The 14,629-nt window shown below is 34.5% G+C and overlaps 2 protein-coding genes across 3 annotated transcripts; one reads left to right on the top strand and one right to left on the bottom strand.

Moving 5' to 3' along the window:
- The first annotated feature begins 4,566 nt into the window (after positions 1 to 4,566).
- LOC114424138 (probable aminotransferase ACS10) lies at positions 4,567 to 7,447 on the top strand. Its single transcript, XM_028390998.1, has 4 exons — positions 4,567 to 5,182; positions 5,260 to 5,385; positions 5,484 to 5,644; positions 5,953 to 7,447. The coding sequence occupies exons 1-4, from the start codon at positions 4,817 to 4,819 to the stop codon at positions 6,806 to 6,808; spliced, it is 1,509 nt and encodes a 502-aa protein (XP_028246799.1). The 5' UTR covers positions 4,567 to 4,816; the 3' UTR covers positions 6,809 to 7,447.
- A 234-nt stretch (positions 7,448 to 7,681) lies between these two features.
- LOC114424122 (probable LRR receptor-like serine/threonine-protein kinase At1g12460) lies at positions 7,682 to 11,770 on the bottom strand. Of its 2 annotated transcripts, none has more exons than XM_028390992.1 (2): positions 9,676 to 11,770; positions 7,682 to 9,586 (listed from the first exon to the last, which is right to left on the bottom strand). In XM_028390992.1, the coding sequence occupies exons 1-2, from the start codon at positions 10,833 to 10,835 to the stop codon at positions 8,089 to 8,091; spliced, it is 2,658 nt and encodes an 885-aa protein (XP_028246793.1). In that variant the 5' UTR covers positions 10,836 to 11,770; the 3' UTR covers positions 7,682 to 8,088. The 2 variants fall into 2 exon arrangements, with proteins under 2 accessions (XP_028246793.1, XP_028246788.1); XM_028390987.1 differs by having other exon boundaries at positions 9,673 to 11,769.
- Positions 11,771 to 14,629: the final 2,859 nt, after the last annotated feature.

Genomic DNA, 14,629 nt, shown 5'->3' with positions numbered 1-14,629 from the left:
TAGAGATACATATTTTTTTTAAATATTTTTTACTTAGGACAAAAGTTGTTAATGATGCTGTCAAATCCTCATTTGCTTGATTTATATCGTTTCTATTTTTTTAAATCAAACATAAAATAAAAATATTTGTTCTGTCCTAATGATTTCAAGATTTTGCACTCACTTAAAGAAAATTTAATGTGATTTTTATATTTTATCACTTTTGAAAAATTGTTACCAATTAATAATTGTGTTTCATGGTCATCTCTAATTGTGTTGGAGGACTCCAGGAGTGTTAGCCAGTCTTCTTTAGTTCTTGTCTTTTATTTCCGCGTGTTCCAAAAAAAAAAATTGAGTTCAATCTGTCTATCTATCTATATTTATAAATTAATTGACTTGACAAAGTTTAATGACAATATCAGTTTCGTTTTAAAAAAAATGACAATATCAGTTATTAATTATTGCTTTGAACATATTTGAAGATACTCTGTAATCTTAAATATTCATTGCATAAAAAAATGACAACCATATTAATATAAAATAATTTATACGTATTATGAGTGGTCCTTAATTAAAAAAAAGTTTTGTATAAAATATAAAAAAATAAATATAATTTTAGTTAATTAAATCTCTTCACAAAATATAAATATAAAGAGTAAAAACTATATAACATTTCATGACATAAATAATATTAGTATAATAAGAGGGATTACATTACAATCATATTTTTAGTTTGATGATGATGCAGAAGGATATACGGTCAATCAATTGTGAGGATGAAGATGTGCTAACTATTTATGAGGTAACATGATGGAAGCTGCATTGAGGTAGGCCTTGATGTTAACAAAAAAAATAAAAAATTGTTTAAGAATCAACAAATATATTATATTTGTAATTGAATTACAATATAAAATTTCTTTATACTATCAAGCTATTTATTTATATATTCTTAACTTTATTTAAATGATCCACACGAAAATACTAAATTATTGATTAAAACTTTTGATTAAAATACACTGACAATGTCAACATTTTGCATATTCTTAACTAATTATAAATTGTCATATTTTATTAAAAAATAATAACTTTTGTGATACCTAATTTAAAATTTTATATCTAAAATATATACGTAGTTAATAGTGTACAAATTTTTATACTAATAATATATGAAAAATAAACTATTAACTTTTTTTTACTGCATTAATTGATAAACTTTTTTGCTGAATATGAAATGATATATATATATATATATATATACTCACAAATATTATAATAAAACTTACTGATATAATTATTAAGTTTTGGATGTGTTTTTTATTTACAATAAATGAATTTAAATAATATGCAATACTATCGCGTTTTTCAGGCATTGATGAAAATAAATTCTTTGAATTGAGACATATGACTTCTATGTCTTTTAAATTCATATGGTGTGTTGAAATTTAAAATTTAAATTGATATTAACTAAATTTATGTATAATTGTTATTCGGGTCGACTCATTACATCCCACCACGTGTGTTTAGGCAGAATTGTATTGGGTTAATTTAACCCAAATCATCTTTTCCTCTATAAAAGATCATCTCTTTAGTTGCAGAGTTATCCCATGACCGTTTTTTTTAATAAAAAAATTCACCTTTTAATATTTATGTAAAATAATCATTTTTCTAACACTTTAGACATGGGTGATAAAATTTGTCATGCTTTGTATTAATACATTGAATATAACTTTTTAACAGGTAATATATTCACAAGTTACAACCTCATGATTGAAGTCTATAATAAAAAAGTACAAGTTTAATACAATAAAAAGATATTTCAAAACTCATTACAATATATCATAAGAGTTTATTTTACTAAAAAAAAAAGTATAGGATTCTATCACAAAAAACATCAAATCTAGGCAATTTTCTAAAAATATTTTCCAAACATGTGATGCATATTTTTCTTACTGTGCTTCTAAATTCTCATTTTTTTATGTGCTTATTAACAACTGTACTCTAAAATTAAACAATCCCCTTCAAAAGGATTTGACATTAATTATACTATTGTTCAGATCATATTGTATCATTAATGTGCAGGAAAAAGATAAAGAAAAAACTCCATTAGTTTGTTGTGCAACAAACGATTACATATCAGTATTTCCTCCGTTATAAAACTGTAGATGTTTAAGGTTACTCTGCATCCATTAAATTATTGATAAAATTCAAGAATAAAATACTTCTATTTATTTAATCATGCTGTTGGAATCACGATTAATCATAAATATTTAGATAATGAAGAATTTAGAGACAATGCTAAATCGATATTTTCATTGATGAATGATTAGTTATTGTTACCTGGATAGCAAAAAATATTCCATGCACTAAAAATTGTAAACAAGAGTATAGTTAAAAAAAGTTGTACATTCAATCTTAAATTTGTAAAATATATATAGTTTTAGAAAAAAAACTAAACTATTAAAGTATCTATAATTTTGGAAAGAAAGAGTACTGTATCAGTTGTTATACAAATCACATTTATTTCAATTGATATACGCGTGCAAATAATCAGGAAAACAAAAACAAATGTTCACGATTGGAGCTAAGACTTATCGGGAATGAAGGACAAAATTAATAAATATTTTTATTATCTACTGGCTTAAGAGTGAGATGAATTGAGATCCTGCTCCTTTTCCATATAGGAAAAAAGTACTCATCCTTATCCACTATTAATTTGTTCTTACATTCATGATTCTTTCAAGAATTCATCCCGTCCTTGTTTTCTGTTTATATTTTCCTCCACAAATAAAAAACATAAAATATTCAAAGTGTTAGAGGGAAAGATTGAATGATTGACATCAAGAACTAGAAGTAGTATCAAGTTATCAACTACCACTATGTAACTGTCAATATCAATTACGTATCTCGTTATATTAAGTTTTGAAGGAGTTTATTTATTAAGTACTAGTATACTATTAAGTATTTCGTGGATTTCACGTGCTTATTTTCATTTAAGTAAAAACACATAAGAGACAAACATACTATTATTGTAATTATCTATCTTAAAAAACACAAGAAAAATACAAAAGGAGATAATCCTTTATAAAAATAAGGATGCTATTTTATTAAATATAGAAATAATTTTTGAGAAAGCTTATGAAATTGTCTTGGAAACTATAAAAATAAATTATTTGAATCAAAGATACATTATTTTCATGCCTATCAAATGTGTTAAATTTTAAAATTAATAAATCATTATTGATATAACTTTCATGATAATTATTATAAAAATCAAGAAACTTATTATAAATATATAATTACTATAATTAAATAAAAATATAAAATACTTTACACTATCAATATATAATCTATTAATCCAAATCAAAATCAATATATAGTCTATTTTCTTAAAAATGAATTAAATCTAATTTAAATCAAACTTATATACACATTTACGATCTATTATGTATGTGCACTTATATTGGTAGTTAACTTTCTCAGCGTAATTAAAATTTGATGTTTTCTTGTAAAAAAGGATTAGTTATTTCACTCACTCTAAAAATCTTGGATCTCTTTTAATTTGATTGAGATTAGATTTAATTTAATATCATATTCAAATTCCCAAAGAATATATTGAATAATTCAAAACTGATATAACTGTCATTTAAATTTTTTTAAAATTAATTTAATATTTTCTATTAAAAATTTTATTTGTGTGGTGTAAGAAAATTTAAAATTTCTGTCATGAAATTGGTAATGGTACATGGTTTGTTTGCTAGCATTAACTTTACACGCAACAGGATTCTCATCCAAGCCTCAACCTCAAACGTCCACGTCCCTGTTTTTATATATAATAAAATATAAATAAAAGATCTTATGCATGATTGAATATTGACCTCAATCTGGGACTCTTAATATGAAAGTTTATTTTTAAACTTTCTAATGTATGGAAAAATTGCTTCATACTAACAAATGGAAAGAATAATCATACATATAAAGTCCTTTTAAAAAAAAATCATACATATAATATTTTTTAATCTCTATTTTAGTACTTGACATATTTTATTTTATATTTCTTTTTTTTTTAATCTGTCTTAGTCTTGTCATATGAAAATTATTGTAAAAGTTGATATAAAAGTATCATCACTCAAATTGAAATGAGGGAGTACCTGAGATTCTAAGTTTGATGATTTGTAGAGTTCTTTTCTCCGCTGAATCGTGTTTTGTCTCTCTCTCTCTCCCATACATTGATTATGCGCGAGAACAACCTTAGTCTGGGTCCAAATGTCAGCTTGTGGCCCAGAGACTCTCATTGCTTGTTTTTTGTTTCCATTTGTGCTTCATATTTACCGTTCATTTCGCTAATTGTTCTCATGATAAACTCGTTGACATACATTGTCGCATCTATAAACGTTCAATTGAACGGTGCACAAACCATTTGGCCGCTGCATGAGAACTGTGCATACGGCATGTCGCAGCAACGATGGGAAGCCACATGTATAACTTTATTTTATTAATTTAGCATAAAGTATGCGTAATATAATATCACATTTTCAAAATTTTATAAACTATTTTATTATATCACTTGTATTATCTCTTCAATTATTATTTACATTTACTGTAGAAATTATCCTAGAAAAACAATAAAGCATTATTTTTTATATTATATTAAACATTAATGTTTTTACTTATAAGTTAAAGGCAAATGCTAGTAAATAAGAAATTGTACAAGTTTTAGGTGTGTATAGTAAGAAACAAAAGTGGGTTAGAAGAAGAGCATAGAAGAGTGTGGATGGAGTTGGAGGGATGAGAATATCCTGAAGAAAGAGATTAGAGTTGTTTTGCATTCTTTGATGAGATGAGAGTGATAGTGCCTCTGCAAGGCCTGGTCCAAGGCACAGGGGGTCTTTTCTGGGGTTCTGTCATTCCTTGTGCTCTCTTGTACTTTCTTCAGCTCTACTTGAGAACCAAGCCATGCCACCACCCTCAGCCTCCACCTTCCCACAAGGACCAGGACCAGGATTCCACCAGCTTCCACCGCTCCCTCTCTTCCAACCACAGGCACTCCACTTCCTCCGCCTCTGCTTACGTGTCCCCTCGTGCCAATTCCCTCACTGCTGCTAACTCTCCTTATTATCTAGGCTTGCACAAGGTTGCCGTTGATCCCTATCACCAAACTCATAATCCTCACGGCGTTATTCAGCTTGCTTTGCACCAAAACACCGTGAGTTGAGTTTCTTCTCTCTTCACTCTTCTCTTCACAACTAAACCATAATTGACTCTCTTCTTTGCTGTCTGTAGCTATCTCTTGACTTGATTCAAGATTGGATTCACCTCAACGGCAGCGCTGCTGTGTTGGGGACACCACTCGGCATTTCTAGGATTGTTCCTTACCAACCTCTCCATGGATTGATGGACCTCAAAGTGGTAATTCTTATCATTTCCCTTCTCTGTGCTCTGTTTTTTCTTATTATGAAGTGATCCTTGCTAGATGAATGCTCTGTTTTGATTCTCTTATCCTGCAGGCTGTGGCTGGTTTCATGTATCAAGTTTTGGAAAACCTTATTTTCTTCAACACCTCCCGAATGGTACTAACTGCAGGTGCCACTTCTGCCATTGAGATTCTAAGCTTCTGTCTAGCAGATAATGGAAACGCATTCCTTGTTCCCACGCCTCTTAGCCCTGGGTAACAATCACTTTCCCATCTCCCAACTATTCATTTTATGTTGCAGACATGTTTTTAAACTGCACCCATGTGACTACAGTTGTGGCCGCAAACACTCCGAAAATCTTCAAGTTGCGGTCAAAATTGCAGTTGCAGTTCAAAAGTTTTGCAGATTTTAATTTGGGGTTGTAATCACATTTTGTCACAACTGATGTGACTATAATTACAATTAAAAGATTCTAAAAACTTGATGCTGCAATCACAATTGAGGTTACAGACTGTTTCTTTAAACCTTTGCCTGCTTTGACAGTTTTGAATACATTGTGCAGCTTTGACGGGGTTGTAAAATGGCGCACTGGCGTGGAGATAGTACCTGTTCCCTGCCGCAGCACTGATGACTTCAATTTAAGTATAACTTCACTTGAGAGAACCTTCAAGCAAGCAAAGATGCGTGGTCAAAAAGTTCGTGGAATTATAATAAACAATCCCTCAAATCCTGCTGGCAAATTGTTTGATAGGGAAACACTGTTGGATCTTTTGGACTTTGCTAGAGAGAAGAACATTCACATAATCTCTAATGAAATGTTTGCTGGCTCTTCTTATGGAAACGAAGAGTTTGTGAGCATGGCAGAAATCATGGAGGCAGAAGATCATGACCGGGACAGAGTTCATATAGTGTTTGGTTTGTCGAATGAGCTCTCTGTTCCAGGTTTGAAGGTGGGTGTTATCTACTCTTATAATGACAATGTCGTGGCTGCTTCTAGCAAATTGGCAAGGTTCTCCACTGTTTCTGCCCCAACCCAAAGATTGCTCATCTCCATGCTTTCAGATACAAGTTTTGTGCAAAAATTTATTGAGGTTAACAGGTTGAGGCTGCGGAAAATGTATAATACATTTGTTGCGGGGCTGAAGCAGTTGGGGATTGAGTGCACTAGGAGCAGTGGTGGTTTTTGCTGCTGGGCTGACATGAGCAGGTTGATTGGCTCTTACAGTGAAAAGGGAGAGCTTGAGCTCTGGGATAGATTGTTGAATGTTGCTAAGATCAATGTTACCCCGGGTTCCTCTTGTCACTGTATTGAACCTGGATGGTTTCGTTTTTGCTTTGCTACATCCACTGAAAAGGATGTTTCTGTAGTAATGGAACGGATTCGGAGAACTGTTGATGCCACAAATGGACATGGTTGATGTGGGTGGGGTCAATTAGTTATGCAAATTTAGTTGGTTTATTGATTCTTTATTCTTTTGGAGAAGCCAGCATCATCCTAGGAGGAATAATCAATCACCAAGGGGTAGTTGGAAGACATGGACATGGTGTTATGCAATGGAGTGGCTTCAAAATGATTGGTGGTGAATTTTAATTTTAAAACCTACGCATCAAGACTTAAAATTTTCAATGTGTAGTCGGAACCTGGTAGATGATTTCTACTTTCTTCAAATTAGTACTGAAATGGCTTCAGGTGCAATCATTTGAAAAACAGTGAAATACTAATGACCTGAAGAAGAGGTGGCACCACTGATGCTATCAAGTTAAGCCGCTTACAATGAGAAAAGTGTATGAAAAGAAAGGAAATATAAAAAGAAAAAACTCCTTGCAAGAACTCAATTTGGTTATAGGCATGATGGCAGTTTTTATTTTTTATTCTTCACCTTCACTTTTTACACTTGCTTTTATTTCATAAACTTATATTAGAGATTAGAGAATCACATATCCTTCAAGCTTTGTATATTTCAGCAGGAAGGTCCTATTGTATTATATACTGTAATATTTGGTGTGATAATTAACAAACCTGGGGGAAGAATTTGATAAGTGTTCTTGCTTGCTCAGCTGAAGTTTAATGAGCTTTTGGATGACAAACTCCTTCTAAGGAATTCCTGAAGTCCCTTTATTAGGGGTGCTCCTCCTTCACGAGGATGGATCAAATTTAATGTTGATAGCAACTTTCCTAAACAACACTTTGTAAGAATATGGGTAATAACAGGCGTCCATTTGCTTTTGGGGGGAAAAAGGTAAAGAAAGAAGAAAAGGATAAAGATTAGAAACAGAGTATGGCATCATGCTTTCTCAACATTTTCTCGTATCTTTGTTTGTACCTCATGACATTTATGGAAAGTCAAAAGAGAAAAACTTGGAAATGAATCAAAGGCATCTTTTGTATTCCCCCTGAAAACACGTGAAGTAATGGAATAAACAAATGCCTTTATTTGCAGATGTTACAAATTTTATGGAAAAAAATGGCAATATAAGAATGAATACAAAAGAATTTTATCCTTCATCTTTTTTTACGATGTGAATGCCAAGTAACATCCTTCCCCATGCCCGCTTGTATACACAGTCCATCCCGATCCAAATCTCCTTCCATGTATGCTTGAATGCCTAAATCTGATACATCCGTTCCATGGAGAATTTAACAAAATAAGCAATCACTTCAATTCTGAACTGTACTGCATGGAAAAGCTCTTACTGGTTAATGGGATTGGGACTCCAATCCATTTCTAATGGACTCAAGGACCTGGACAACCTCAGCCATGCTTGGTCTCCTTAAAGGATCCTCCGAAGTACAAATTAGCCCCAATCTCATAACCTGAATCAATTCGTTCTCAGCAAAGCCAAGTATATTTCTATCAAAGCAATCTGAAGCTGAGCCAGTCTCCAACAAACCTCTTACATATTCACACAGAACCACTACCTCATTTGTGGTTGGACTTTCCACAGGCTTCCTCCCTGTAACCAGCTCCAAAAGAATGACTCCAAAACTGTAAACATCACACTTCTCACTCTGCCTCAGGCCTTGAGCCAACTCTGGTGCAACATATCCCACAGAATTGTGGAATTTGGTCAGACCATAATTATCCAAAATGGGAAGTAACTTTCCTAATCCATAATCAGACAACTTAGCTTCATACTTGTCATCTAGGAGAATGTTAGAGGATTTAATGTTGAGATGAAGAATTGGAGGTCTACAGTCATGGTGGAGATAAGCAAGGGCTCTTGCAGTTCCCACTGCAATTTGGAACCTTCTAGACCAATATAATTCCCTGTTGCCTGTACTAGTGCTGGTTCCAGGAAAGCCAAACCCATGTAGATTGTCATACAGATTTCCATTTGGGATAAACTCTGATAGAATCAACTGCATTGAAGAGGACCAATAGTAACCTTGAAAAGCAACTAAATGAGGGTGTTGAAGGTTGCCAAGTCGCCCAAGTTCATGCTCAAATTCCTCCTGGTTTCTGATCCTTCCCAAAGTCTCAAGCTTCTTCACTGCAATTGAGACGCCACCTTCAAAATCAGTTCGGTAGACTGTACCAATTGATCCACCACCTATCAAAGACTCTTTGTCAAGCAATGCTTTGGTACCTGCCTCCCAATCTTCATATTTTGATGGTAAACTTTTGCTGAAGAGAACCAGCTTTCCAATTATAACATTTGATTCTGTTGATCCAAGAGGTGTGCTCTCAACAATCATAATCTGATCATCATCTTTTCTTCTTCTACCACGCGCCCTCATATTCATGATGGTCACCAAACAAACCCCAGTGAGAATTACAGCTGCAGCAACAATTGCAACAATTGCTGAGGTGCTTAGAACTTTAGCCTTCCCAGGAGCTGAAGACGATCTAGCTCTGTTGCAAGGGGTATCCAAAGGAGGACCACAGAGAAAAGGATTATTGGAAAATGCAGATGCACCAAAATGCTGTATGGTTGCAACATCAGGAATGCGGCCAGAGAGATTATTGAATGAGAGATCAAAATGTGTCAAGTTATTTAAATTTCCAAGGGAAGGAGGGATTGGGCCAGAAAGTGAATTATGTGACAGATCTAGATACTGGATCCTTGATAGGTTTCCTAGGCTTGGGGGAATGCTTCCATTAAGCTGGTTATGGTGTAGGTTAAGGGATTCCAGGTTTGTCAAGTTGTAAAGGGTCTGAGGAATTTCACCTTCCAATTTATTACCCGAAAAATCCCTGCAACAACATAAAAGAATGAACTCAGATTTTATTCAGAGGGTTTAAGATAATGTAGAGCAATTTAAGAAAGTTACAAAACTCACAACCCAAGAAGAAACTTGCAATTGCTTATGTCATCAGGAATTTGGCCAACGAGGTTTAGATTGTGCAAATCCAGCAACTCAAGAAGCTCAACGTTGCCAAAGCCACTGGGAATCATTCCACCAATGAAATTATTACCCAATTTGATAACTATTAGTCCACGCAATTCCTGAATATCCACTGGGATATTCCCCTCCAACCTATTCAACTCCAATGCCAAGAGCTTTAGGCTCTTGCATTTAGTTATGCTGGGGGGAATCTCCCCATCCAAAGAATTCCCTGAAGCATCAAAGATTTCCAATCTGCCACTACAGGCACTGATCTCAGGAATGTGTCCTCCAAACCCGTTATACGATAGATTGAGATAGGTAAGATTTTGCATTTCAAGGACGCGGAATGGAGCAAAATCAGTGAACCTATTACTACCAAAATCCAAATGTACCAAACTTTGGCATGTGGAAATGAGTTCCTGCACGCTCCCTGACAAGGCATTGTTTCTCAGAGACACATATGACAACCTTGGAATGCCACAAAGCCGCGGAGGGACAACCCCGCTAAGGTTGTTGAAGGAAAAATCAAACCCTTCAAGGTTGGAACAATTCACCAAGGAGGCAGGAATTGAACCAGCAAGGTTGTTATGAGAAAGAGAAACGAACTTGGTTTTGTAGCAGTACCTAAACAAAGCCGAAGGTATCTCCCCAGTGAAGCCATTCTTGGACAAATCTAGAAACCGAATGCTAGGAAAATCACCAATGAACTCAGGGATCGAACCAGACAAAGCATTGGAACTCAAATTGATCTTCCACAACGAGTGAAGTTCACCATACCCTTCTGGAATACCACCCGAAAAACGGTTCCCGAACAACGCCAATATCCTCAACCTCTTCAACCCCGAAAGTGACGAGGACAACACCCCCCCCAAGCTAGTGTTCCAAAGCACAATTCTCTCCACAAACCCTTCGGAGTTACAAGAAACACCGTTGTAATCATTGCACGGGTTTCCACTTGAAACCCACGAACTCAAGCTGGCGCGTGGATCGTCCGTGATGTTACCCTTGAATTCAAGCAAAATTTCCTTCTCAGTTGCTGCAGAAGCTGTCACAAACAAACAGAAAACGGTGGACAACAGAGCATGAGAGAGATGGATTTCACGGTGTCTTCTCATGCTCGAAACAATGTGATCACCCCTTTGACATCATAGCTGTCACAACCGAACTGGATTCGATTCTGAGTGTTGCTTCCTCAGCTACAACGTTTCAGGTCTCGTAAACGTTGGTCCGATAAGAAACAAAACATCACGATCATCACCGACTGGGAACATTCTCATTAAGAATACAGGAATCGAAGGAGAGAGAAACAAAACCCAAACAAATAAAATAAAATAGAGTTGTACTACCCGTTTAATCTCTCTCTACCTTTTCCTTCTGGGTTCTCTGCCTAGGAATGAAGAACAAAGATTCGTTAATGCCCATGTTGTGTTTTGTGTATTTTAATGGTTTGGGTTTAGTGGGGTGGCATAAAAATGAGAGCTTTTGTAGCGGAAGAGAGAGAGGAAATGGAGGGCAGGGTGGAATGGGGGAAGAGAAGAGAGAGTTAAATGTGATGAAATGAAGAAGGTGAAAATGGTGGCTGTACCTTTGCTGGAAAGGAAGCAGGTGACACAGTGCGAGGGAATTAAATAAACTTCTTTTAATAGGCTGTGATATATAAATTCAGAGATTGCCACCAACTGAAGGCTGAACCACGTGCATGAGAGAGTGAGTAGTAGACTAGACACTTTTCTCTCTCTATAGACTTTCTAAACCAATGATACCCTTTAACTATGAGAACCCAATCTGTGTCTGTGACTACGAGCTTGATGAGGAGTTACTGGTACTAATCTCACCACCATGTCTTGTGTTGTTATGTAGGGCCTGTTTCTCTTACCCGGCATTTATTCTTCCCTACCAACCAAGCCACTACCACCCCCGTCGCTATCACCAACGCCATCCCAATTAATATGCAAGAGGAGATAGGTAATGGCATGGGTTAGGAATATTGGGGAAAGAAAGAAAGAAGAGAGAGTGGAAAAGAAAAAAGTGTTAAGGAGAGTGTGTTTGTTTGTCTGTTGTACCGCTTCCTTGCTTTTATTCTATCTATCCGTTTCGTTCGCGACACTTTTCGTTGGAATTCGTCCTAATTAGCAGCTCATTACTTAATCATCTACAGTGCCAAGAAAAGAGAAAAATGGTCACGTCAAAGTATTTATACTTGCATTTGATATGTTGGTGTAATTAATTAGCCTAATTGTTTTCATTTTCTAAAGGATTAGGAAATAAATTTTTTTGAAAAAGCTTTTAGTGTACCAAATGTCACAAAACTTACAGTTATAATAAAAGAAGAGATGTAGGTAGCATCAAGTTAGTGGTTAAAGTAGTAGTATTATATTTTGTTAACAAATATTATTTCATCTGTTTGTTTTACTTGATGTCTTAAATATTGTAGAAAACATATTATTATTTTTTTAAGTAACTAAATTATTAAAAAAATAACGAGAATATTCTAACAGTTAACGCAGCCACTGCGATGCGACCACAATGAGACAGTGAAAGGCAAAGTAGAAAAATACGTAGGTGATCCGATTCTTGACACGCAGCGTTCACTTCTTAAGTTAGGTGATTTTGGCCGTCCGATTAAATTGAAAAAGATTGGTCCTTCCCTCCCCATTACTTCTTCTAGACGTTTGATTTTTATTTTTTTGATTTTTCAATTGTCTGAAAAGTCCTTCTCTTAAACGTTATTCCCTTTTGTTCAAATTTGTCTTTTAGCATTTGACTAGTAAAGAGGGACCAGAATCCTCTTCACTTCTGTTACGAAAATTTCTTTCTTTTCCTTTTACGTAAAGGGAGATTTTCTTACTTAATCAACGGCTAAAAAGCTCAACTTTTGCAAATGACACATTACAATGTAAGCATAAATCAACGTCTTCAAAAGGTAGGTTTCCCTCGTGCCACGGTTTGAAAATGCATTTAATTCAATGCCTTTTCTATCTAATAGGTAATAATAATACTAATACCAATAAAAGTCATGGCTGGCATAGTTGGGGTCACCGGGGGGTCCTTCTAAGTAAGCCTTGTCCAATGTCCTTATCTCTTTTGTTTAGAATAATTATATTTATACACCTCTGATGATATCATGTTCAATTCAACATTCTACAAATTAAGTACTTAAACCATAGAAGAGAGAAACTATCTAATAGGTTGGTTTATTTTCATCCTTGGTTGGTGCCTCTGTTATGGATGAGCTACCAGGTATGCCCTCCCTCCCACGAAAGAGTACGCACCAATATTGACCCATGTCCCCCAAAAAGAAAACAAATGAGAGGGCCAACTGACACCAACAGTTCAATGTCATTTATGGAGTCCACGTCATATACCCATTACATTTGTAATCAAATTCGAGTCTGTACCTGTGTGTTTATGTCACTGTGAAACAGTAGATGAGAGTCTTCAACACATTGAGACAATTGTTAAAGACGTGTAGCTTTAAGCACGTAATGTAATACATACATTCAATACGCGTCATTCTAAATTCTAACAACGTCTAACGTTTGTATGAACGGTGAATACAACCAAGGATAACCAACACAAAAATGCTCTACTGAGCTGTGCCGCACTGAATCTGAGTCGACGGAGGACAAAACATAGCTGATAGCTCACTCCACAACACTACAAAGTGTATACATATGCTATTTCAGACCTCCATGTACCAAACTCAATTATATACATAACCCACTCACTATATATGTGCGAGAATACATATGCATATATACACATTATACACACATAAAAAATAATATAAATATATTATAAACAAGTACCCAGTTGCTAATATGCCCCAGGGGTGCAAACAACACTGAGACTCTCTCCGCCAATTTTAAAAAAAGCCAATAAAATCAAGATAATTCGGTTATATCACTCGTCATGGTGCAAGAGAATCAACCTTACCCATTGTGACATTATTGAACCCTTACTATACTTCCGAATAATCGTTACAGACCAAACCCATTGCATTCTACAACAATACAGGGTTCATAACAAGTGAGATCTTATTATCAAGTTCATACTGCATAAATATTCATTCGAACATTGATACAAGTGAGATATTTTTCATCAATCATTATCCAATGTTTACTAAAAAAAAAAAGGAACATTTTAAAAAGGAAATTCCCCAGAGCACGATAAATCAAAATAAAAAATGGGTAACTGAGAGATACTAATGAGAGCTGTAGCATCAATAGGGTGGAGACAATCTTTACCCTTAGAAAACCCATCTCTAATTCTGTAATTCATGATTAGTTCCTTATATTTCCTATAATTTACATGACATTTATGTAGTTAAGCATGTCATACAGATTACCATTTCCCCGTCGAGCTTTCACTACTCTTTTCTTGTCCTATTTTTAACGCACAATTTCTTTTAGTGGAGTATATTCACAATTTACAACTAAACAGAAAAAGGTATGAATGTGATAGCTATACCTATACGACAAACCAATGAAGATATCAGATCATTAGTGGACAAGCATGTAGCTGGAAAAAGACAGGAAACATAAATATAACTTGTCAAACTCAGGGAAATCAACAAATTTCATGTGAATCGTACGCAGAAAGTAAATAATAGATTCAGTTAAAATTTAACTGAATCCAGTTCATTAAACCTAAGATATTTTATACAGAAGAATTTGAAATAAATAGTCGCGCATTAAGGGGTATTAAAAGAAACTCATGGCTCACACGAACTCATTCCCTGCCCTCCCGGTCATAGTTTTAATCTCAGATAGAAAGTTTTAAGGTAGGCCTCATATTTCACGTCATTTATTTGTATATTTATCTTATATTTACACCTAACGAAAAAGAACTACTTTGGTTCTCTTTCCTCTCTCTGTTCAGTGATTTAAAATTTTACAAGAAATATAAA

Source organism: Glycine soja, chromosome 1, assembly GCF_004193775.1.
Source record: "Glycine soja cultivar W05 chromosome 1, ASM419377v2, whole genome shotgun sequence".
In the NCBI taxonomy this organism is placed as follows: domain Eukaryota; kingdom Viridiplantae; phylum Streptophyta; class Magnoliopsida; order Fabales; family Fabaceae; genus Glycine; species Glycine soja.
This window is presented reverse-complemented; position numbering and strand designations above follow the sequence as displayed.